Source organism: Meles meles, chromosome 7 (genome assembly GCF_922984935.1).
Source record: "Meles meles chromosome 7, mMelMel3.1 paternal haplotype, whole genome shotgun sequence".
Lineage (NCBI taxonomy): Eukaryota > Metazoa > Chordata > Mammalia > Carnivora > Mustelidae > Meles > Meles meles.
In genome coordinates, this window is record NC_060072.1 from 68,707,523 (window position 1) to 68,734,534 (window position 27,012).

The following is a 27,012-nucleotide window of genomic DNA, read 5'->3' on the forward strand; positions in this document are numbered from 1 at the left end:
GGGGCCAGTACCATACTGTTTTGATTACTACAGCTTTGTAGTATACCTTGAAATCTGAGATTATGATACCTCCAGCTCTGTTCTCCTTTCTCAAGATTGCTTTTGCTATTTGGGATCTTTTGTGGTTCTATGCAAATTTTAGGATTATTTGTTTTAGTTCTGTGAAAAAAAAAATTGGTATTTTGATAGGAATTGCATCAAATCTGTAGATTGCCCTACTCATCAGGGAAATGCAAATTCGAACCACAATGAGATATCACTTTATGCTTGTCAGAATGGCTAAAATCATAAGCACAAGAAACAACAAGTGTTGGCAAGTATGTGGAGAAAAAGGAATTCTTGTGCACTATTGGTAGAATGCAAATTGGTATAGTCCCTGTGGAAAACAGTATGGAGGTTCCTGAAAAGATAATTACTGGATCATATGATCCAGTAATTGTACTTGTGGATATTTACCCAACGAAAACAAAGTTACATGCATCCCTATGTTTATTACAGCATTATTTACAATAGCCAAGATATGGAAGCAACCCAAGTGTCCATGGATAGATGAATGGATAAAGAAGATGTGGTATTTATATATACAATGAAATATTACTAAGTCACAAAATAGAATGAGATCATGCCATTTGAACAACATGGATGGACCTAGAGAGTATAATGCTAAGTGAAATAAGTCAGTCAGAGAAAGACAAATACCATATAATTTCACTCATATTTGGAATTTAAGAAACAAAACAAATGAACAAACAAAGGAAAACAGAGACCAACAAAGAAACAGACTCTTAAATACAGAGAGCAAACTTGTTGCCAGAGGGAAGGTGGCTGGGGAGGTGGGTGAAACAGCTGAAGGGGATGAAGAGGACACTTCTCTTGATGAGCACTGAGTAGTGTACAAAATCCTTGAATCACCTATATTGTACACTAATATAATACAATCTGTTAATTAGACTTCAAGACAAAGAGAACAATGGAAAAAAATAGAGGACACCATTCCGTTGTAAAAAATTGAGTTGGAGGTGCCAGTAGAACCTCCAGATGAAGATAAGGCAATCTAAGTGGAAACAGGATGAGAAGCATAGGAGAGCTGGCTTGAGCTGGAGGAAAGACATTTGGCAGCCAGTCCACAGAAGGGGGTGTGCAAACAGGGATCAGATAAAATTGCTGACGGGGAGAGGGAAGATGAGGAGAGCAGCACAACAAGAAAACTGAGGATAAAATCTCAGGGCTTGAAAGGAAGTATGACCACAGCATGAGAGAGAGAAAGAGCAGTGAGGGCCACGTGTCATGGCGCCACACCAGCAGCAGTTGTGCCTGGGCAGGGGTGTGGAGCGCAGTGCAGGGCGCAGTGGAGCCCTGAGTTAGGGTCTCGCTCTACCACCTGCTAACTGAATGAGCCACATCTAGTTACCTGAGCTCTTGGGCTCCGGGGTGCTTACCCGCAAGATGGGAGTAACACCTCAGTAGTTGCTGTGTTAATTTTGTTATTAAAAGCAGTCTCTAAATAATACCTTAAAATCTATTAACTCTCATCTATTAAAATAATAAGAACCAATAAAATGGAAGATTTGGAGTTATCTGTATTTCTTAGTATGTCAAGCAACAATATTGCAAAATATAGTATTTTAAAAATGTCTTGTAACCAGGATAAGATTGAAGACTTAGGAGTATTTGAATTACATGTTTTAGAAAGGAATATGCTGTCTTTTGCCCATGTCTTCTGAATGAAGCTTTTGGAATTTAAATACAATTCACTGTCCTATCAAGAGTGATTTTTGGAGCACCTGCCATATACCCACCACTTTCCTATTTCTTAACAAGTCAAGAAACAACAAATGTTGGCGAGGATGCAAAGAAAGGGAAACCCTCTTACACTGCTTAATAATTAACAAATCTTGACTTGTTAATTTTAGCCATCCTGACTGGTATGAGGTGGTCTTTCATTGTAGTTTTGATCTTTATTTCCCTGGGTATCACAAATACCCTTAACAACACTAAGATCCTCAGCTTCCGAGGCAATCTTGAATTTATAGTACATAAGTTTTTCTAGTACAGTCTATTGTGATTTTCCCAGTACATTTTGTTGACATTTCTGGAAGAAGCAAAATGATTATTATTTTCTTGGGAAACATTTGCAAATTTCTGTCTCAGAAAATATCATGCTGTATAAAATTAATTTTTCTACGTCTCGCCGTCATTGGTAAAATGCATTTTAAGTGGCATTTTAATGTACTGATACTTTCCCTTTCCATTAGAAAAAAAGAACAGTAAGAAACACCTTTTCTTATCCTTTGTATTAGGGTAACACATTAAGAAAAATACTCCTGAATCGCTACTTTAAAGGAGACTATGGAGTTGGTCCGAATGGACACCTCTCTGGGACCTACTGCAAATCTGCACAAGGGGCAGGTAAGACCAATCATTTTCTCATCATTCTGAGATTCTGGTCATATGTGTTCACACTGGGGTTATGCTAGCATTTTACTGAAAATAGAACAAAACAAAAAATTCACTCAAAAGTATTCTTAAAAGCCATTGTACAAAAATTTGCATTCAAATTTTGCAATTGGTTTGAACATCTAATTTTGCTCTTTGACTCTGGAAAACAGTAAACTATGTAAGTTTTACCCAAGTTTTACTTACGTAAGTATGTAAATTAAGGACAAAAATAAAGCTAGTTTTCTTTTTCTGAAGTATTTATTATTAAGAAAAAACACATGGAGTTAATTACAGGTGTCATACATTGAATAGAAAGCTATGTTTTTGCAAACTTTTGACATTTTTTAAAAAACCCCTAGATTCTATTATATTTAATGTTGAAGGGGAAAAATTCCAAGGATAAATAATATTCTTAAGGTCTAAGAATTTGAAAACCTTATGTGTGAATAATGTCTGAAAATTAAGATTTTTTTTTCCTTCATTTTCCTAATCACAGGGAGCTTTTCTGGACAAGATTCAGATAAGATGGGGACATCAATGTCAGATATTCAGTGTCTGCTGGATAAAGAAGGTGCATCTGAACTTGTCATTGATGTTATAGTGAACACCAAAAATGACAGGATTTTTTCAGAAGGCATTTTACTTGGCATTGCCTTGCTCGAAGGAGGAAATACACAGACTCAGGTACCTTTTTATCATGATGAGCATTATGTTGGTTATTTGTATGTCTTATTTGCTTGTCCTAGGAACCAAGGAATGTGATATTTTTTTGCTTTTGGCTTCTCATGACTATCTGAAAAAAAAAAACAAACAAAAAACAAAAAACAAAACCAACAACCTTGTGTCACATTTTCCTTATAAATGTATTTGATTTGCTGTAGAAACTACAGACCTTCACAAATTATTCAGTGAAGCAGAACATTCCTTAGAACCTTTTTGACATGATACCAGAAATTCTGATTTGTTTAGGGAAATTTTAGGTCTACTTTCAGCTGATAAAAACAACATTTTGACTAATCTAAGAATTAAATGTAAAAATAAATAAATACATAAATGCCTCACACCATCTTTGGCTTTATAATGAGTTTCAGTACTATTGAACACCCCTCCCAGCACAGCCCCTCCCATTTACTTTTTTCAGAAGTTGAGAACCACAGCTTTACTTGATGTCCCAACTCTCTCAGTGCTTATTAACCTGATGCCTCTGAGTGAGTGAATTTTCAGTGATCTGGAGAGAGAAGGAACATTTCATTTGCAGTTGAAAGCGGCCATTCATCTATTCCTCAAGCAGTCATCATCACCATTTCCAGAAGGCACATGTAAACGCCTACCAACTGCTCCTGGGCTCTGCCACTCCCAAAGGCAGAACACCCTGAGAGTTGGGGGCCTGAGAGCTGAGCTGGGGAGAATTCCCAGAGAACACCCACCTTGCTCCTAGTCCTGCTGCTTGCTCACTTGCCCTTTCTGCGTTTGTCTTGGTTGGAGAAGGAAACTCAGCTTGCAACTCGCCGGAAATTTCAGAATCCACTTTTCCTGTTCAGGGCAAATAGCAGCCATATCTATTTGAAAACTAAGAGACTTCCTTTATTAATCCAGTAAAGGCAATGGACAATAGGAATCAGGAGCAGGGCCTTTACGAGGAAAGGTGTCAGGTACAGCAGATGTCACAGTGACCAGAAAACAGGTCCCAGACACTCACTGATAATGATGAGGGAGCAGGAGGCTGGCTGAGGACAAAGCAAAAGCTGGCCCCTTGCACCCCTCTCCATCCGCTCCCCTCAGTAATATGTGTTAGCATTCCTCAGGCACCCCTGATCGCCATAAACCAGAAACAAATAGTTCCCCTTGGTTTATAAATGTCCTAGAGATCTACAAACAAAGAAGTTACCTTGTGCTATTGATAATTTCCAGAGGCAAATAACTCCGTTCCTCAAGCCCTAAGGTTGCCCTCCCCTCCATACACTAAACTGAAGGAGGCTGAGGTAGAAGGAAATGTAAATATAGTTAAATCTCTTCTGAACCTATTTGATAGCAGAAATGTGACATTCCACCAGGAATCTCCCAACTATCTTGATGTTAATGGCTTGCCAAAAGACAACATTGATCAAGCCACAGGAAGACCTCTGGGTATACCCAAAGACCTCCACCTCCGGGATACTCCCTGCACCTTGTAGGCCATCTTTAGCATATGTAAACTCCTTTGAAACCTCCCTTCCCCTCATCTTCCCCCAACCGCAGGGTACATAACCTGCCATCCCTCACAACCCGGGGCAGCAGCTCTTTCAGCCCACGGGTCCTGTCCCCGTGCTTTAATAAACCACCATTTTGCACCAAAGATGTTTCAAGAATTCTTTCTTGGTCATCGGCTCCAGACCTCAGCCCACCGAACCTCACCTAGGTTCTAGAACTTCATCAATACTGCAGAGTTGCAAAACATCGTGAAAATTCTCGTGGTATTGAAGCTACAACACAGATTGCCCTGAGGGTAGTTGGGGAAGTGAGTGGTGGAGGGACTTGTGTGGGTTTTCTTGGAACAGCTCTTGTCTACAACCAGATATCCAGTGGGGACTTTCTAAAGAAATTGTCTAGGCAACTACATAATATGAGAGATAGATTATTTAGATAGTATTGAAGGATTTTTTTGTTTTTGATCTCTTGATAGAGAGATGTAATTAAAGTGCCTTCTAGATTCCTGTTACTGGACCACGGAGGGTCATCAGATGAGATCATCTTGGACCCTACCTACGTGTTTACGTTTTTTAATGTCCTCATATCACTGTGGAATAAACCAGATTCTGCCAGATACTGCCTGTTCCACTTTCAAACTCCTGACAGGGTTCCTGCCTCCCTTTGGAGCCCAAATACCTTTCAGTATTTTTTTCACATGGTATTTCTGTGGCAGTTATCACAGGTGACTTTTTTTTTTTTTTGGTCTTTGAAATCTTTTCTTTTTTTTCCCCATTTTAAAAATTATTATTATATTCAGTTAGCCAAAATATAGTACACCATTAATTTTTGATGTAGTGTTCAACAATTCATCAGTTGTGTGTAACACCCAGTGCTCATCATAACACTTGCCCTCCTTAATACCCATCACCTGGCTACACCATCCCTCACCCCCTCCCCTGTGAAACCCTTTTTATTTCCCGGAGTTCAGAGTCTCTCTTGGTATTTCTTGCTCTCTGATTTTCAACTTAGCTCTTGGGACACCATTCTCTTCTCATTTTACCTCCTGCCATTTCTTCTTAGCCTTCTGTGAAAGCGACTCTTGATCTATTTAACTCTTGAAACCTGACATCTCTCATATTTCTTTGGGATCTCTGTTTATTTTGCTTGTTCCTTCAGCCTGACCTCATTCATTTCTGCATCTTTAACTTCCATTCAACGCTGATGATTCTCCACTCACTCGACGTACTTCTAGACTCTATATCCAGCTACCTTCCAGAACTGAATTTCATGGGATGTCCCATTAGTACCTTCAACTCAGTGTGTCCCAGGCTGAATCCACCATTGTTCTCCATTCACCCACTCCTGCTTTTACTTTGCCTCCCTCAGTGACTGGCAGTCCATCTAGCCAGATGTCTGGCTGGAACCTAAAGCCCACCTTGACCTCAGCTAACTCACCCTCACTCCCTTCCTGAGCATCTCATTGAAGGCCATTCTGTGGTGATTCTGCCCTGTTCACAACTCTTATATCCGTAGTCTGCTTTCAACCTCTGTGTAGCCAACCTTCATTACCCAGCCTTCTTATCTTTTTTGGGCCACTAGGTCTTCTGGGAGGTATCCCTGATCCTGGTTTTGCGCTTCTCCAAATCATTCTCCACTCTGCCTCCAAAGATATCTTTCCAAAAAAACATATTATTCTCTTGCTTAAAGTCAGTCACTTGCCCTATAAAGGCAAAAACTCTGTAACACAGTCCATAAGATCTTTCATGATTTCATCTCTTCACTCTTCACATTTTCCTTCCTTATTCCACCTCCTCCCTCCTCCGTCCTCTCTCCCATGCACCAGCTACACTGAGCTCTTCCTAGTTCCTCATATGTATGATGCTATTTCTCATGTTGCTTTCTCCTCTAGGAGGACCCAACTCATGAACTTCTCTTGGAAGCCTTTTCCGATCCCATGTCCCACTCGGCAGAATTGTCCACTAGTTGCCGCATGCCCCTACTATATCCTGCAGATGTCTTCAGTGGCATTTCTGCCACTTGTTTGTCCTTTTCATGTATGTGTCAGGCTTGGTCTAGCAAATTATGAATCCTTAATTGAAACCACATGCTGTTCATCTTTGTGTCCCATGTGTCTGACACCATGTTTGGCCCAATAAATGTTTAGGAGTGATGGCTGTATGAGGGAATGGTTTGAATTAGATTCTACCCCCTTCACAAAGTCGTCCCCATCTGGCTCGAGCCTTGACAATCACTCCTTTATCTGAGCTCCCATAACATTTGTTTCCTTAATATCCATTTGGCACTCTGCCTATGCTACTTTGTTTTGTTATTTGAATGACATTTTGCCTCTCCAGCTAAATTTCATCTTTTTCAAAGTAGATCATGTCCTAGTTCTTCTAGCTTTGTGCTTTATCACCATTCAGCAAATATTTGTTGATGAAATAGCATTAAATTATTTTTGTATGTGAAAGCCTTGTTTAAAGATGGGTTCTAACAATGTCATTTACTAGCCACCCCTATTTAGGTTTGTCAGTTTTCTACATCACTTTATATAACTCACATAGCAACTATGTCTCTGGAAGGTCTAACCGAGGTCAGCTTGAATCCTATCACTTGCCTTTGAGCATTCTAAAACCCAGTCCTGCTCAAGACTCCTGCCTATCCCCAGGGGCGGGGCAGGGATGGGAAGGTGGTGGGGTGGGTGTTACATTCTCACAGGGCCCTTAGGTACTAATGTTTGACAGCCCTACTTCTGTAGGAATCTGATTCCCTTCTTTAATTTATACCCTCCAAGCTACATAAGCCAATTTATGTTTTTCATGACACTATTGAAAGTAATGCCTGCTAAATACCAGGCACTGTGCTTTGTGCTTTCCATGCACTGACTTGGTTAATTCTCACAACAACTGATGAGGTAACATGTGTTAACTCACCTTACCAGAGAAGAATCTGAGACAGTCGGAGCTCCTTACTGAGCTCATGTGGCTAGTTACAGATAGACTCAGAACTCGAACCCATGAAGTCTGGCTCCAGGGTCCATCCTCTGAGGCACTCTAAACATCTCCTTTCTGAAATAACATTTTACTTCCTGACACCTGGGAGATTTCGCTGGCTGATTCACCCTGCATGGGTGCCCTAGGCTTACACCATCTTTCCAGGTTCCTCCCTTCATTTTTCCTTCTCTGTCTTCCCTCTTCTGGTCCCCCATCCTTCTTGGGGGAAAGTCCTTCCTCTGTCACACAGATTGTTGACCCATCACCGTTGGTTCCTGAAAAAACCTCAGAGTTTCCCCTTATACTCTGAAGCTTGTGAAAGCAGTTTCCTAATCAAAAACCGTGTCTTTCACAAGAGAAATCTGTATGCTGCCTGTTGAGATTATATGCACATTTATATAAAACATGCTTTTTATCTTTATTAAAGTCATACTATTCAGCTTTGTAACACCCTGGTTTTAAAAAAATGGGATCTGTGTAAGTAACTGGTTATTTTGAGCTTAAGAGGTTACTTTCATAAATTTAATGATTTAGACTCAGAGAATCTAGATTTAAATCCTAGCTTTACCACTTACTACTTATGTAATGTTGGGCAAGTCATTTACCTTTAGTAAACTTTATCATATTGATCTGTAAAATGGAAATAAGAATGCTTACTATTTACCCCACAGTTGTACTGAAAGTACCCATGAGAAAATGTATTTCAAGGAACTAAATAAATTATAAAACTTTGTTTTAATAGAGCCACAAAGTTCCTGTAACTTCCTCATTAATATATTGGAATCTCCTTTCTCACCTTCTAACCCGACTATATTGGAAATATTAGGGTATAAGCATCAGCTTAATTTGTGGGCCTGGAGAGGTCTGTAAGTGCTGCATTTATCCTTTGAATTAACAGAACCAGCTTCACTGTTTCACTGTTGTTGCTATGGTTACTGTGGCTTTTTGCCCTGCTTTCTTGAGGGGTTGTTAGCCTCCTGCTTAGAGCTTCCCCTTGTAGGTATGAATCCGACTCCTAAGGCTTCATAAATTGCTCTGTACTCATACATTACCCATATTGAAAATTGCAGGACAGGCATCCATTTCAAGACCTGATGTCATTAGAATCTTATCTGCAAGTCCCAGGACCTATGGGTCATGGTTCCTGATATTCTTTTAGCAAAGCCTATGTACAGGAAGCACACTCACCAAAATTGTCGGTTTACATTTATTGGATTATGGTTCATTGTACTGGATTTGGGAGTCATTGTTTTTCACATGTTTTCTTCACACTGTCTCTCATCAAGGTTATATAACTGTCTTTTAATCAGTACAGTTATTAGAATTATTATCTTTATTAATTTTTAAACTTTATTTCTATTGTATCTATTGTGCCTATCCCATGATTTTCATATTAGTAACATACAATTTCCCCACCCAGTACAAATTCCATCTTCTCTGGAGTGTATCACCTTTCCCATCTCCTACCTCTTCTGGACATGTCCATAAGTCACTAAGCAGACAGTGATTAGGCAGGTATTTTCAAGGTTCAGTATTTCTGCCTCACTGTGATATACTTTATCATCATTTTGGTGTGGAATCCTTTCTATATCATTATTCGAGCAGAATCCATTTTATACATTTTATGGCAGGCTTGTCCTAGACCCCATGCAAAGCAATGTAGCTAATGAAGTACCGAAAAAACTTAGTGCGCGTATCTATCAGTGGGTTCCTGTGAGTGAGGCTGCCATGGTAACACATTCTAAATTAAATGTACTGTAATTTAGATAAAGAGAAAAATAACTCTTTGTAACTCTGAGTAAACTCACATTTACCAAAACAGGAAGCTCATTGGATTTGTGGCTGTTTTCCACTCTAGGTGACAGACTCAGAGGGCAGGGATTGTGGTAGCTTTTCCTTTTTGTTCTATCCCTAGTAGTAGCCAGGTCTGGCACATAGTAGGCATTCAATAAATAAGTGTTGAATTGAGACATGAGTTTATAGTAATGTAAAAAAAATCAGAGAACTCTTTGGATCAGCTTCTTATAATGCCCTTGTAAATTTTTCAAATAAAATATTCAGCAAGGCTGAATGAAATAACACAAAAATATATTGGATTTTAGTGGAAAGTGCTAAGCAAATACAAGCTATTATTAGTGTATGCTAAATAGTACAGGAGACTGGTAAAAGCTGCTAATTTATGAAATAATAATGGGCAGCACATTAAATGTGTGCTTTCATCCGTGATGTTTATGTTTATTTCAAGCATGTAAGCACTCTTCTTCTCCCCTTGGGATTAATATCTTAAAATATGTTTTCTTATAGTATTCCTTCTACCAGCAGTTGCACGAACAAAAAAAGTCAGAAAAATTCTTCAAAGTTCTCTATGACCGAATGAAGGCTGCTCAGAAAGAGATAAGATCAACAGTGACAGTTAATACCATAGACTTAGGTAACAAAAAAAGGGATGATGACAATGAATTGATGACATCTGGTCCACGAATGAGAGGTAAAGAAATATTTGAGTACTTGGGGGAATAGAGAGCACAGAAGGGCACACAACTTGTAAGTCTCGCTGATCTCTGTCATCTCACTTACCTTGGTCTCCCTGTCCCAACTGTGGTTCTGTGTGTGGAGCTCCATTCTTAAATTATCATGGCCACGGGGTTGACCTTGAAACAGCTGTGCAGGACCAAACTCAAACAAGGGATTATCAGAGCAAAGTAACTAGTGACATGAAAATGTTGGCTTTATTGTGGAGTGCACAGTAAAGAGCCAGTTGCCCAAAACTTTGGAGCATTTGTGAAGTCCAAACTTTAGGAATAGAAATTACAAGGGTGTCTGGGTGGCTCAGTGGGTTAAGCCTCTGCCTTTGGCTTGGGTCATGGTCTCAAGGTCCTGGGATCGATCCCCGCATCGGGCTCTCTGCTCAGCGGGGAACCTGCTTCCCCCTCTCTCTCTGCCTACCTCTCTACCTTCTTGTGATCTCTCTCTCTGTCAAACAAATAAATAAAATCTTTAAAAAAAGAAGAATAGAAATTACGGCACCATACTTTAATGAAAGATTCTTGATATTTGGAATAAAAAAGTCATTGACGAAATAAATATAAATCATATAAACATTAAGGTTTTGAAGTTTGCCATATTTTCCCCACCTTCTTGTATTCAAGAATTCTGGTATTTTATACTTATCAGAAAGACACAAGCCCTTCTGAAATTGGCAAAACATTAACATCCTTTTTTTAAAGTCCTATGTAAATTTCATATTTTAGTTGCTACTTCAGATTATTTGGGGGGAAATTGTTGCACCTTGTGTCAAATGATTTTTAATTCAATTGTTAGGGAATTTGGGAACTGGTTGTCTTGTTTTTTAATTAGCAAAAGGAAGTTCCTTCAGAAATAAATAAGAGTACTGTTTAATTTCAGTAAGAGATCCATCATTACTTTTGAAAGAGGGAATGAAAGGACAATTAACAGAAGCTTCTTCAGCGACATCCAAAGCATACTGTGCCTACCGAAGGGAAATGGATCCAGAAATAGACATTATGTGTGCAGGATCGGAAGTGGGAAACTCTGAGGAAAAGTCTGCCGAGGAAGTCACGATGAGCCCTGCGATCGCCATCATGCAGCCCATACTACGGTTTCTTCAGCTGCTGTGTGAGAATCACAACCGGGAACTGCAGGTATTTGTTCTAGTTTGTGTAAAAGCTGAGAAGACAGCCTGTGACTATAGGTAACTACATTCAAATAAAACTAACATGTCATTTAGGAGAGATGATAAAACCGATGGTGCTCTTCTGACTTGGGAAGAAACATTTGTGTCTAAGTGAAGGAAAATGCGGGGAAAACTCCTTTATGCATGAAAAAAAATTAGGCTTGTGTATTATTGTCCATTGCAGCCTCAACTCCCATCTTTTTAGCCTCAGTTAGGGTCATTGAATCCTAGTGTTCTGGTATTTGTTGAGGAAGGTCACATTTGCCTCATCTACACCTTTCACAGTTTTTTTTTTTTTTTAAGGTTTATTTATTTATTTATTTATGTTTTAGAGAAGAGGGGGAGGGGCAGAGGGAGAAAGAGGGAATCTCAAGGACTCTTGCTAAGTGCAGAGTCTGATGCGGGGCTTGATCTCAAGACCCTGAGATCATGACCTGAGCTGAAACCAAGAGTCGGATGTTTGATCAACTGAGCCACCCAGGCTCCCCTGCCTTTTATGGTTTTATAGCTACAGGCGCTTTCATCATTTCCAGCTCAATTCATATATCTTGAGTGAGATACAGACTCTATTTCTACATCTCTATTAGAAACAGTTAATATAGAAGCAGATGTTTTAGGACAGTAAAGGTCGATACCTTTGTAGATGAATATAGTCCGGGTCTTACAACATCTTCTTTGGTACATTTTTCTTTGTCAAACAGCTGGACTGAGGGGCACCCAGGAATTTCAGGCTTTTGTTTTTTGTATTATTTGCACGCTGCTTATGTCACCATGGCGTAACGACGACATGGGAGGTGAAATCGTCTCTAAGAGCACATGTCCAGGATGAAGGAGAGCAGAGTTTGTAGCTGTGTTCTCTAGCAAGAGCCTAGAGTGCAGGTGTTCTGAGTTGGTAAGAGATGGTAGGTTAATACAAATGGAACTAAATACCCTCTAAGGACATGAGAAGCTCAGGAATTCATGAATGGTAGAAACTATGAGTTTTGTGGGCTACCCCACCACAATGAGGGCTGCTACAGAGCTGTGGCAGGCAAAGGCCAGAAGTATTACTTCTAGAAGGAGGACACTGGAGATGCACCTACCTGCTCATCCTGGTCCATGTGGTCTGTCCATGTAGGAGATACGTGGATACTATCTGATAAAATATTTTTCTAATACGAGTGTGGGATCAAACTATTTGGGAAGTGCTCCTATAAAATGGGCTCTCGGGTGACTGAGTTAAGCAGCCAACTCTTGGTTTCAGCTGGGGTGGTGATCTCAGGGTTGTAAGATGGAACCCCACATCAGGCTCCACACTCAGCGGGGAGTCTGCTTGAGATTCCTTCCCCCTCTCTCTCCCCGTCTCCCTCTGCTACCCCCCCCAACTTGTTCGCTCTCCTTCTCTCCCTCTCAAATAAATAAAATGAAATCTTTAAAATACTTTTGTTTTAATAGACTAGGTGGTAGAATTATTCACAATAGCTATTATGTAGAAGGAACCCAGTGTCCATTGACAGATGGATCTACAAAATGTGGTATATGCATACAATGGAATATTATTCAGCCTCACAAAGGAAGGAAATTATGCCATGTGCTACAACATGGATGACCCATAGACATTATGTCTCAAGTGAAATGAGTTAGTCACAAAAAGACAAATACTGTGTGATTCTATTTATATGACATACTTAGAGTAGTCAAAATGAGAGAAAGACAGAAAGTAGAGTAGTGGTTGCCAGGGGGAGAGGGAGGGAAGAATGAGGAGTTGTTAATTGGTATAGAGTTTTAGTTTTACAAGATGAAGAGTTCTAGAATTGGGTGATGGTGATGGTAGTTCAACATTATGAATTTATGTAACACCACTGAGTGGTACACTTAAAGATGTTTGAGAATGTACATTTTATGTGTATTTTGCCATAATAAAAAATTGGAGGGCACCTGGGTGGCTCAGTCAGTTTTGAATCTGCCTTTGGGGGCAGATTCAAATAAATAAAATCTTTAAAAAAAAAAAAAAAAGAAAAAAAGAATCTGCCTTTGGCTCAGGTCATGATCCCAGCACCCTGGGATTGAGTCCTGGCTTCTCCCTCTCCTACTCCCCCTGCTTGTGCGCTTGCCCTCTCTCTCTCTCTGTCAAATAAACAAATAAAATCTTAAAAAAAAAATTGGAAAAAAAATCACATCAAAAAACCTAAAAAAAAAGTAAGTGGTGGAAATAAATTCAAATAAGTAAATGAAATAATAAATTAAGTTAATAAAAATAAGTAATAGATAAAAAAAAGATGTTTCCCCTCTCTGCTTACCTTTCACTAGATTTACTCATCCAAAGAAATTACTTTTTTTTTTTAAGGTTTTTTTTTCTTCTTTATTTGACAGACAGAGACCACAAGTAGGCAGAGAAGCAGGCAGAGAGAGGAAGGGAAGCAAGCTCCCTGCTGAGCAGAGAGCCCGATGCAGGGCTCGATCCCAGGACCCTGGGATCATGACCTGAGCTGAAGGCAGAGGCTTTAACCCACTGAGCCACCCAGGTGCCCCCCAAAGAAATTACTCTTAACAGATTATACTTCCTTCCAGGGACTTTTATGCACATAGAAGCATATTAATCTGTAAATGTTAATTCTTTTTAAAAACTCAGATTATGTAATGTTCCTCAGATTATGTAATGTTACTTTCCATTTAGTAATACACCTTATTACTAGATTTTGTTTATATCAGTACATACTGAATTACCTCATTTTTATAGCTTTGCAATATTCTAATGTTTGGATGTACTGTTATTTGTTAAATAGGTCACATTATGATAGGTAGATATGGTTTCCAGTTTTTGCTATTATAAGAAGTGTGCAGTAACCTTTTTGTAGTCATGTGTGAGCATGTGTGTGCATCATATATATAGAGAGATGTTATATATTATATATATATATAATATATATATATGTATAAAATAACTTAGGAAGCAGAACTGTATGTTAACTGAATATTTTAATAGGGGCTTCTAAGTCGCCCTCCGCAATGGTTGTATCATTTATTGTTTGAAGCAGTACTGGTTATGAGGGATCATTTACTTGAAAATTGCTTCTCTCCCTGATGAACTTCTTTCTAGCTTCTTGTCTCCTTCTCTTTTTCCTATTATTTATTTTGTGCCTTCTCCATATAGTTTTGAGGTAATGACATTGTTATGAACTATACTGATAAATTTAGATTCTTGAGGAAAAAACTGGAAACTTTTTTCTTAAACCTAAGGGAAATTTAATAAATGTGAACATTTTCTTATAAAGAGCAATTCCATTCCACATTGCCTTGGGGATATTTTTGAGTCAGAAAAACACACATAGTGAGAGAGCTGAAAGCAATTAGCACAGTGATTTCTTTTAATTCCTCAGGTATATTTTCTTTTGCTTTCAGAACTTCTTGAGGAATCAAAACAACAAAACAAATTATAACCTCGTCTGTGAGACCCTTCAGTTTTTGGACTGCATCTGTGGAAGTACCACGGGGGGCCTGGGCCTGTTGGGTCTCTACATCAATGAGAAGAATGTAGTGCTGGTCAACCAGACTCTGGAGAGCTTGACGGAATATTGCCAGGGCCCATGCCATGAAAATCAGGTAACCGTGAAAGCAGTTCTTCACGCAGAAGTATTCATGACTAATTAGCAAAAGGATCAAACTGGTGAAGGAGCCAAGCTTTGTCTACATGTAAAAGATCTTTCTTGCTTTGCCAGATATTTTTACTCTTCTCATGAAACATACAAAGACTGAATTCTAGACTAGTAAATACTATGCCCTATTTTTATTTAATTTCATCGTAAAAGAAAATTCCCATGAAAATGTTCCAGATAAAAATCAGACCTACCAAAAAGAGTGAAATGTGTTTCTTCATCGTTGCTCAGTTTTCATCCTTTGTGACTCTTTCTCAGGATTTGTGGAACACACTCCCTTTGGCCTCTACCTCTCCATTGCGGTGTGTTGTATATATTAGTCTCCTTTAGACTCGCAGGAAACCTATGAACATTACAGAATAGGTCTTATTGCTCCCATTTTGTGGATGAATAGGTTCTGACCCAGAGATCAAGTGATGCTCCACGTCCTCGAAGTGAGAAAATCAGTATATTGTAGAGCCCTTCTTAAAACTCAGGACTTTTGATTGGGTCTAAATAGAGTGCTCTTTTGACTGCATTACGTTTTCAAGGGTAAAATTTCACCTCTCTTCCAGAAGGTTTGCCTGATTCCATTTTCTTAGACATCAAGGACATAGAAGACAGGACACTTGAGGGCATAGAAGATAGGACACTTGAGCTAGTCAAGAGAGGGGAGTCGCCCGAGAGTTTATTAATTGTTCACAAACACTTAGGTGTTATGGGGCTATCATTGCAAGCATGGGTTCAGCCTGGAAAGAAGAGTTTTCTTTTTTTTTTTTTTTTCTCATTTTATTTATTTTTTCAGCGTAACAGTATTCATTCTTTTTGCACAACACCCAGTGCTCCATGCAAAACGTGCCCTCTCCATTACCCACCACCTGTTCCCCCAACCTCCCACCCCTGACCCTTCAAAACCCTCAGGTTGCCCCAACCTCCCACCCCTGACCCTTCAAAACCCTCAGGTTGTTTTTCAGAGTCCATAGTCTCTTATGGTTCGCTTCCCCTCCCCAATGTCCATAGCCCGCTCCCCCTCCCCCAATCCCACCTCCCCGCAGCAACCCCCAGTTTGTTTTGTGAGATTAAGAGTCATTTATGGTTTGTCTCCCTCCCAATTATGAACAAGTCAGGAAATGACAGATGCTGGAGAGGATGTGGAGAAAGGGGAACCCTCCTCCACTGTTGGTGGGAATGCAAGCTGGTGCAACCACTCTGGAAAACAGCATGGAGGTTCCTCAAAATGTTGAAAATAGAACTACCCTATGACCCAGCAATTGCACTACTGGGTATTTACCCTAAAGATACAAACATAGTGATCCGAAGGGGCACGTGTACCCGAATGTTTATAGCAGCAATGTCTACAATAGCCAGACTATGGAAAGAACCTAGATGTCCATCAACAGATGAATGGATAAAGAAGATGTGGTATATATACACAATGGAATACTATGCAGCCATCAAAAGAAATGAAATCTTGCCATTTGCGACGACGTGGATGGAACTAGAGCGTATCATGCTTAGTGAAATAAGTCAGTCGGAGAAAGACAACTATCATATGATCTCCCTGATGTGAGGACATGGAGAAGCAACATGGGGGGGTAGGAGATAGGAGAAGAATAAATGAAAGAAGAGTTTTCAAGTGGTAAACATCTCTGGATATAAATCTTAAAGAAGCCATTGAGACTGAACATCAGTGCATAACATAGAAAAGAAATGTTGGGAGGTGGGGAAACAGGCTGCTTTTCTATTGCAAATCATGAAATATGCACGCACATGTATAAACATGTACACACATATGCATGCCTAGGTATGTAGAATAAAAACTTAACATTTACTGATATAAAGAATTTGTTGGGGCGCCTGGGTGGCTCAGTGGGTTAAGCCGCTGCCTTCGGCTCAGGTCATGATCTCAGGGTCCTGTGATCGAGCCCCACATCGGGCTCTCTGCTCAGCAGGGAGCCTGCTTCTCTCTCTCTCTCTCTCTCTGCCTACTTGTGATCTCTCTCTGCCAAATAAATGAATAAAATCTTTAAAAAAAAAAAAAAAAAAAAAAAAAAAAAGAATTTGTTGTGAGGATACTTTCCCCCTTCCATAATGTGCATGTTACCCAGTAAAGGAGGTAACAGATTTTGCCCTGGGTTTTCCTGGATTATGTTTCAGTCTCCTAGGGTAATGATACAAAGAAACTTAACTGTTGATTTAAAAGTTGAGGGGAAAATATACAAATTTGAAAACTTGGTTTTGTTGTTGGAAAAACATGTATATCTATATTATTAAGCACATGTTCCCCACTTTGGTCTTATAAAAAGATGAAATTGAGTTTTGAAATTAATTTACTAAGGTAACCTCTAAAAGTAAAAACCTAATAATAAAATAACAAAACAGTAATAATGATAAAAAACATGAATGCCTCATACTCAAAAAATATAGTTAATTTGAACCCCAACTTCTGAAAATGTGTGGGAGAAAAGACGGTTACCAGAAAATTCCAGAAATGATCTGCAAATTGATTCCCTCTAAGTCTAGCAAGTATCTTAATAATCAGAAGAACCTCAGGAAATGTGGAAGATGGATGGAAGACACCTTTCCTTTGTGTCAGGGGAGTAAAAAAGTCTTTGTGCAAAGGGAAAAATAAAGCCCATTCTGAAAGATAACGGTTATTTCAGAATTACATTGAGTTTACTCTTTCTCATTTAACTCACCTGGGTTTCCATTTTTTGGACCCCTTGATACTGGCCGCTGCATCAGAATGTGTGTTTGCACAAATTCCAACCCACAGGTTTCTGATTTTCAAGTTCTGTCCATTGAATTAAGTTCAGGATCCTAGCACAATAGACCCTAGCCTTCAAAATACTGCTTATCTCTCAGGATGTTTCATAAACTTTCCCCAAGTCAGGTCCTTCTATATAAATCACTCAGGTTGAAGGACTCTGCAGAACTTGTCCTCCACCACCATACCAGAGAGATGTCCCCACAACAACGGAAGGCTCCTGTCTTCCTTGTCTGCTGCCCCCAGAGATGCAGTGGCGTCACGTGCAACTCACTCAGTATTAAGTAGCAGCTAAACTGATGAGCCATATCAGTGCCAATGACATTGACATACCTCAAACATACCACGTGGACACTCCTTTCCTAAAGGGGAAGATTCTCTTAGCCGGGAGAGATCAGATCTTAAAATTCAGAATTTAAGACACTAACTCTTTTATTGGAGAGTATATTAGAATTTGTTGTCTGAAAGAGTATTTAACTTCAGTTTTGAAGTTCTTTGAAATTCTATAAAAAATGGTTCATTTTAAAAGATCTCTATTTATACACATTGTCTCTTTCAGTGTTCCGCATTCAAAGCCATTGAATCAATACTAATCAATTAAAGGTTTGGTACAAAAGAATAAGTCAAATTTAAACCCTTGACTTAATCTCAAAGTTAAATCTTAGTTCTGTTTTAAAAGTCAAAAAACTAAGGTGACTGTTCTTTTATGTCAGATGATGTCTTATGCTTTTATGTTGTAAGTAAAACGTTCGGTAAACATTTTGTTTTCCAGACATGTATTGCTACTCATGAATCAAATGGGATTGATATCATCATTGCTTTGATTCTAAATGACATAAACCCTCTGGGTAAATATCGAATGGATCTGGTGCTCCAACTAAAGGTAGAGTAAATCCACTATTTGGGGGGAGGGGAGTGACATTTTCTATATAAAACTTCCTTTCAGAATTGACTCTAAATCCTCCAGTAGCTCTTGTAAAAACCCAGGTATTATCATCTGTTCAGCTAATGAATTGACAGAAAGGGAGAGTGAAAGTACAATGTGCACTAAATCCCCAATAAACATCCAATAAGCTTTGAGGTAATTTCAGTTGGAGGGTACTTTACTGAAAGTTCTTTTTTTTTTTTTAAAGATTTATTTATTTGACAGATAGAGATTACAAGTAGGCAGAGAGGCAGGCAAAAAGAGAGAGAGGAGGAAGCAGGCTCCCAGCCAAGCAGAGAGCCCGATGCGGGGCTCGATCCCAGGACCCTGGGATCATGACCTGAGCTGAAGGCAGAGGCTTTAACCTGCTGAGCCACCCAGGCGCCCCTGAAAGTTCTTTTAAGTAGCCACTTTGTTTCACTACTTCTCTTTGTTTTTATTTTATACTTTTTATTTTATAGAAGAAAAAAGGTGTTAAACATTCATTATGCCATACATTTTAAAAAATATTTTATTTATTTATTTGACAGAGAGAGAGATCACAAGTAGGCAGAGAAGCAGGCAGAGAGAGAGGGAGAAACAGGCTCCCCACTGAGCAGAGAGCCCCATGCGGGGCTCGATCCCAGGACCCTGAGATCATGACCTGAGCCGAAGGCAGAGGCTTAAAACACTGAGCCACCCAGGCGCCCCATGCCATACATTTTTAATTCATCTAGACTACAGAATCCTATCTAGCAAGTCACAATGAATTAGACCATGTAAAAGAAGGACTACATTTTAGTTTCATGGCTCTCTGCTCTTGAAAAGTTGTTTTCTTTTACATCAGAATTATGTTTTTTGGTCAAATACTATAAGCAGTGTTTACACTCCCTTTGAGAAGCTGCTTTAAATTTAGCTATGCACATACTTCCCAGTAGTTCCATTTATCAGAGCTCAGGAAGGAAATGACATTTTTAAAAATTTCAACTTTTTCTTTAAATGGAAATAGATAAATGAATATACACAGGAAGCTATATATAAATAAATCCCAAACTCAAATGCATGATATTCAATACAGATGAATTATTAAAGACCACATTACTGTGTTTAGTGTTAAGAGGTAAAAAAAAAAATGGTTAAATATAATTTTTCTGTAAAGATAGGTCCATCCAGTATCAGAGCAAAAAAAAAAAATTTTTTTTGAGGGAGAAAGTGCACATGCATGAGTGGGGGTGGGGGTGCAGAGGGACACAGAGAGAATCTTAAGTAAACTCTGCACTGAGCATGGAGCCTGTGTGGGGGCTCAATCTCAGTACCCTGAGGTCATGAACTGAGCCAAAAGCATGAATTGGGCACTTAACCGACTGAACCACCCAGGCAACCCTAGCAAATACAGTTTTTGTTTTGTTTTTTTAAAGATTTTATTTATTTATTTGACAGAAAGAGATCGCAAGTAGGCAGAGAGGCAGGCAGAGAGAGAGGGGGAAGCAGGCTCCTCGCTGAGCAGAGAGCCCGATGAGGGACTCGATCCCAGGACCCTGGGACCATGACCTGAGCTGAAGGCAGAGGCTTACCCCACTGAGCCACCCAGGCGCCCCTAGAAAATACAGTTTAATTAAATTTTGCATCTGTAAATTTATGGCCAGAGAGAATAGAAATGATATTTTTATAATCTTGTTTCTAAATGTAGATTTAGATAGGTAATGGAATGCACATATGTCCCTCTTATGTGAAGATTGTGCTGGGGGCTCCTAATAAGCAAATGTTTCTTTTCATAGACAAGGTGAGTTTTTATTTTTTCACTGTTTTCATTGGCAATATGTATAAGCCTTGGGTCTTTCTGTTCATAGAATAGAACGAAGGTGATCCTTATGTCGACTGAATTTGTGTCCCTTTCCCCATCAGCGTCATGTTTTTATTAGTGAAGCCAGCCTCAGCCTATGCGACAGACAGCTTCAGCTGAGTTACTAGAAAAATGTTTATTTCCCCTTAAATTCATCTTTAATCACAATTCATAAAGAAACAACACATAGAAGCCTTGGCCTTTGGCTCTTTAAATCCTTTATTGGCCTAAAGACTGTACCTTAAATCTCATTTTTAATTGGTATAACTTAAGGGAGAAAAATACTGAGTGATTGATTGATTGATTTGAAAGGGGGAGGGGCTGAGGGAGAAGAAAAGAATCACAAGCAGACTCGCTATTGAGTGCAGAGTGGGGCTCAGGGCTTGATCCCACAACCTTAAGATTATGACCTGAGCCGAACCCAAGAGTCAGACACTTAGCCGACTGAGTGAGCCACCCAGGCGCCCTGTGATTCATCCATTTAAAACAAAGTATTAAAAAAATTATTTACAAATCCAAACATATGTAAAAAACTAAATGATGGGGTATTACTTGAGAGTATGTAGATATTTTTAGCTATTTAATGAAAATGCTTTTTTGAAAAAGGACTATTTAAAATTTCATTTGTTACTAACCACTATTTATGTATATGTTTTTGAAATGTGACGTTGGCTAAATCAAGGTATATATAACATACCAGGTAAGGGATTTGACTTGAAATATTTAAAATATAGTCTTCTACCTAAAGAACAAGGCATGTGTGCCTTTCCCAACAATCTATGAAGCTCTGTACATAATGGCCAATATGAGAACAATACTTATAAAACAGAATAATATATATTGCCAGATTTTAGGGGGCTTCCATGGGTAGAATGCTTTTAGTTATAAAATCTCTGTAACATCAAAGAATAAGTCATATTTAAAAAATGCTAAATTAAGGTTTATTTTGTATAGTTCATCTTTAAATTTAATTGCTTAATCATTTATACTTTCATTTAAAATTTTAAGTATATTTAACTCTGCATACTCATTTACTGTGAAGGCTTATGCATTTTTTCATGCATATGTCTTGTTCTTTAACTTTTAATTTACATTTCATGACTGACCTGTGACTGCAAAGTTTTGAATTTGTAAATAGGTATTTTTTTTTTAAAGGTCTCTGGCTTCCTTTGGAAGAAAATCTTCTGTTAACACCAACGCACACATTTGATTTCTTAGTGTATATAGGCTCTTATACTTTCAATTTGATTCAGATTTGAGGTCATTTACAAGATTTCTATTCTTTGAAGATAGTGTAAAAAGATTGGTGGGAAAAAAATCATATCGCCACTGGTATTCTAAAATTGGTTGTATTTTTAAGCTATTATGTATTGGGCCTGCTAAGTGAGGTTCATTAGAGAATAATGTTCGTGTTGCCAAGGTTTGAGCTTTGAATTCTGTGGGGTCAGTTCAGATTACTCTGAGGATTTAAGTTTTCCACTAATCATGGAGCCTTGTTATTTTAAGTATGTTTTTTGTATAGGATGCTACATTACAAAAAAGGATTTTAGGATTGATGCATATCTGCAAAAATTGAAAATGAACCATAAAAAAATAATGCCACTTCCCTTACAAAATACTAATTTTTTTTTTCAGGCTGGGTCTATGACATTGCTACCATCATCACCAGACATCATTGCTTCTAATGTTAGTTTTAAAGATAGTCTTTAGGCCGCAGTCCTAAAAGAACAAAATAGTTGGATAGAATTTGGTATTAAGCTACTCAGTAAAGTTAATTTGTACAAACTTAACACAATTTTTGTGATGAATGTCTACATATATCAGACAGCTGAGTCAGTTCAAGTTTTTATCCTACAAGAGGTTAATTTTGAGTCACTGAGAAACATCTTAAAGCCATTTAACGTTACTTCTCTTGTGCTCCTATCAAAGTGTGTGGCACTTGAGATTTTTATGTAAATAAAAATTGCAAAAACACCGTAGAAATATGTCCCAGGTACTTTTTATCATTTCATAGTTTGCCACGATTCTGGGACAGTGCTATTGAAAACAGTGTAAAGAAACATCATTCCAAATGTTGAGGTTATTGTGCTTTGTGTAATAAGACTTTGTATAATTCTTTGTATAATTCTTTGGATTATAAATCAACTATATCAGAAATATTAATGGTATCTACAGGTTAAATGTTTGAGAATATATGCTTATAAAAGAACTGGAAACATCAAAGACAACACAGACGATTTTTAGCCTCTATTCAGCAAAAAAAAAATATTATTGTTCTACAACACTGTAAACTGTACACATGTTGCATATTACTGCCGAAGAGTGAGACCAGTAAATTATTACCAGTAAATTTTTATTTTTGCTTCTAACTCATGAATTTAAAATTTTATAGATTAATACTCAGTAATTATTGCTCATATTTATTAAAAATTTTGATATGCTAATACATATTCATGTTTTACACAAAATACAATTGTCCTAAGTTCTTTAAATGATATACCAGTTCTGTAAAGTACATCATTGATACTTTTTTGCCTTACCATCTTGTTAAAATGGCATCAAGGCAATGTCTATTTGGAAAATGGTGATGGAAAATAGTATATTTTAATGCATTATATATAAGGTTTTGATTTTGTATTAAAAACAGCCTTTCACCAATATTTAAAATATTCTTTTGAATACAGTTCTCATGACTCATTTTTATTTTGTGTTGACAATAAAGTAAAACCTTCTATATTAAAATGTGAATTAGCCAGATGAAATTAGCAGTTTAAAATTGTGTTTGTTTTTTTAAAAAAATGGTCCTGGTAATGTCAATTAAAACAAACAGGGATAGTTAATCCATGAAATAGGCTTTCCATGTGCATTAATTCAATCTGTATCTCTAGAACAATGCCTCTAAGCTTTTGCTGGCCATTATGGAAAGCAGACATGACAGCGAGAATGCGGAAAGAATTCTTTTTAACATGAGACCCAGGGAACTGGTAAGAAAACTTTTTAAAAAAATATTTTATTTATTTATTTGACACAGAGAGACAGAGATCATAAGTAGGCAGAGAGGCAGGCGGGGGAGGGGAGGAAGCAGGCTTCCCACCAAGCAGAGAGCCCGATGTGGGGCTCGATCCCAGGACCCCGAGATCACGACCTGAGCCAAAAGCAGAGGCTTAACCCACTGAGCCACCCAGGTGCCCCAAGAAAACGTTTGGAACTGTATTAATAATGTTCATCCTAAAAGGGATGAATTGCAGTATGCATGTCAGGGAAAAGGTGGCTTTTTCTAGTGGCTTCCACTGCCTCACCAGGGCATAATGGCACATCACAGCTTACCTTTGCAGGTGACTCAGGAGCCCGTCATGGCAAAAGCCTGTGTGATTTGGGTCCTTACTTCATTGGTTTTATCTTCCCTAAGCACTTTTCCTAATCAGATTGTCACGGTCTGTTAAACTATGTGAAGATTCTTTTTTTGGCAGAAAAAAAAAAAAGTTTGCTTTAGTTTGTGTATTGGAATATAGGAGAAAAGTGTCTAAAAATGTGTGTACTCCTCAGAAATTTTATTTATACCTCTTTCTGAACAATAAAAATGAGACCAATTCCTTTTGACTTGTTTCTATCAGTGAAATGTTGCACCATGCTTGGCCTAAAGGAAACTATATGAAGACTTGATGGGGATTCCACAGAGATCATTAGTGTGTCTTCTTATTGTAGAAGTTATATTTCCCCCTCAGTTACATGGAAATTAGGAAGGAATATCAGCATGCTTTAAAAGCATTGAGTTTCTTTTTCTTTAATTTTAATTCCAGTATATTTAAAATACAGTGTTATATTAGTCTCAGGTGCACAATATAGTAATTCAACAATTCCATATATCACCTAGGACTTGTCACAACAAGAGCACTTCATCCCCATCACCTGTTTTACCCCATCCCCCCACCTACCTCCCTTCTGGTAACCATCAGTTTGGTCTCTATAGTTAAGAGTCTGTCTCTTGGTTTGTCTCTGTCTCTGTCTCTCTCTCTCTCTCTCTCTCTCTCTCTCTTTTTGCCTTGAAAGCACTGGGTTTTAAAAACATTGCGAACATACTCAAACCCATATCGCTCGGTAGTTGCATGACTAAGTCCCAGTCTTAGGAGCACCGCTTGTTGGTACTACGGGGAGATCGTATTGAAGGCACTCTTTTGCTCTCTCTTTAAGAGTAAGGAATGGTGTTGAGGAGGGCTGATAAAGATAAATGTAAGATGCAATTTTATTTAACACATATTTACCGAGAGTCTCATATCTGTAAGGCAGGGGGCTAAGAGAAGCAAGATATTCTCTACTCTTATGGTTGAATGGGGCAATGAGTTATGTGTTCATTCAACAACAGCCCCGTACAAGAGCCTTTGAAAATACTCTCTCCTCTGCCTACACCTTTATCTCATGTGACTCACCATCAGTCTCTTGCCTGAGTTCATGCCCCTGTTCTGTTTTCACTTAGTGTCTCACACTCAGTGCTGCTGTAGGACTTTTTCATTCACCTCTTGATGTGCTGACTCTCTCACTGGACAGTGAGCTCCTAGAGGAGGGTGCACACCGTGTTATACCCAATGGGGGGTACATAATGTGTTATACCCACTGTTGGGTCCTCAGTGCTGTGGACAATGTCCAGCTTCACTTGTCCCTGTTACCCAGTGGGCGCTGAGTATATAATGGATGGTTATCAGGGTTCCGGAGTCTCCTAATTCATGGGAACTTTGGCATTGTCAACATTCACACATCGAAGAAAAATTTTTCAAGGAAGTAGAAAATATTGTAGGAAGATACTTTCACATTCATTTAAATGAAGGTGGTTTCCAAGGTCATTTTCATTTATAGTTCTTTTATACTTTTCAAGTCTTAGGAAGTGTTCCAGTTTTTAATTATACCTCATAAACAATGTAAAATGCTTGTTGTTTGTGGCATTTCAAACCTTGTTCCTATTTGTTTTTTTGATAGGTGGATGTGATGAAGAATGCCTATAACCAAGGACTGGAATGTGACCATGGGGAGGATGAGGGCGGAGATGATGGTGTTTCCCCAAAAGATGTTGGACACAATATCTATATCCTGGCCCATCAGGTGTCACATTTTATATCTTATATTACTGCTAATCTTATCAATTGTGTTTTGTGCCATGACTTGTTATATTTTCAAGTTCTGGTCCCATCATTTATTCAGTACCTGCCTCCTTGCTCTGGGCCAAGGAGAGGGAAACGTTCCCAGAATGCCCAGTTGTGTTCCCAGAGCTATGCTAAGTGTTGATCCATAGAAAATGATACTTGCCACCAAAAACTACTGAGCCAGGAGACAGGAGACGATGCCAGGTCAGAGCCTGAAAAATAGACAAACCATGACAACAAATGGAAGCTTTAAGAAGAGAGGAGGAGAGGCCAACTGAAAAGATAGAGTGTGAAATAAGGGGGTACATTTGGTCTAATCAGGACAAACCTTGGAGATGCTTTCTGGCCTCTTTGAGTTAGAGGTTGGCATGTTTCCTACAGAAGTCAGAAGTGGCAGCCTCTAACTGGTTTCCACTAGACTTCTAACAAGGATGAGGCTAAATTTTAAAATTCCTTTGGAGGAATTTTCTATTCTGTAGTTCTTTATGAAAACAGACACTTGATAAATGTTGTTTGAGGAATTTAATTTTATTAACATGAAGATCAGCTTTAAATTTGCATCATCTAATGCAGGTTTGCTTAGAAGTTAAACATTTTAAATGTACAGTGCCAGTTTGGTTTTGTCTGTAGCAACTCCCTCTTTTTTATGGGATACAGTCCTAACTCTGTAGACTTTTCCCATCCTGCCTTTCTAATCATCTTCTCGCATGGTCTACCTCTCTCTCTTCCTTCTTCCCCATACAGCTTACCAGTTAATTGAATAAACACTGATACATATAAAGTACATTGATTTATTCTCACTTTTTAAAAAATTTTTCCAGTTTTATTGAGATATAAAGGACATATACAGCACTGTGTCTGTTTAAAGGTGTCAAAAAGTTGCTTTTCAGACACTTCTTGCCCTTCTCTGTAGAGCTGTATATGTATATGTAAACTCAAGCATAGTCTTCACAAAAGATTCTTGGAAGGAGTTGGATTTTAAAATATATTAACAAAAGAAGCTACTCTGATTTTTTAAATACAGTTCGATCACTGTGAAGATTTTGGGGCCTCTCATTGTATAGCAAAATGCATATATAGACTGGACACAGATAAGGGCAGATGGGTTATAGCTAGAAAGACAAAAGAGAATTTTAGGTATTGAGGAACTGAAAGCCAGAATGAAGGGCGAGTTAAAGGAAGAACACAGAGGTTTAGGAGGTAGAAAAGGCGCCATTTTAATTTTATTTTTTAAAAAGATTTGTTTATTTGAGAGAGAGTGAGAGAACACAAGCAGGGGGAGCAGCAGTCAGAAGGAGAGGGAAAAGCAGACTCCCCGCTGAGCAGAGAGCCCAACATGCAGCTCGATCCCAGGACCCTGGGATCATGACCTGAGCCGAAGGCAGATGCTTAACCAACTGAACCACCCAGGCGTCCCAAAGCTGTCGTTTTAGAGAGAGAGAAATTCAGGTGAC

General features: G+C 38.6%; 1 protein-coding gene across 2 annotated transcripts in view; it reads left to right on the forward strand.

The window, feature by feature from the left end:
• Positions 1-27,012, forward strand: part of ITPR2 (inositol 1,4,5-trisphosphate receptor type 2) — a 501,875-nt gene that overhangs the window by 329,242 nt on the left and 145,621 nt on the right. For both annotated transcript variants that reach the window (XM_046011092.1, XM_046011093.1), the window contains exons 38-45: positions 2,301-2,409; positions 2,936-3,123; positions 9,906-10,089; positions 11,007-11,263; positions 14,677-14,877; positions 18,449-18,559; positions 23,312-23,407; positions 25,395-25,517. In XM_046011092.1, coding sequence (XP_045867048.1) covers positions 2,301-2,409; positions 2,936-3,123; positions 9,906-10,089; positions 11,007-11,263; positions 14,677-14,877; positions 18,449-18,559; positions 23,312-23,407; positions 25,395-25,517 — 1,269 coding nt within the window. The remainder of the gene's footprint in view (positions 1-2,300; positions 2,410-2,935; positions 3,124-9,905; positions 10,090-11,006; positions 11,264-14,676; positions 14,878-18,448; positions 18,560-23,311; positions 23,408-25,394; positions 25,518-27,012) is intronic.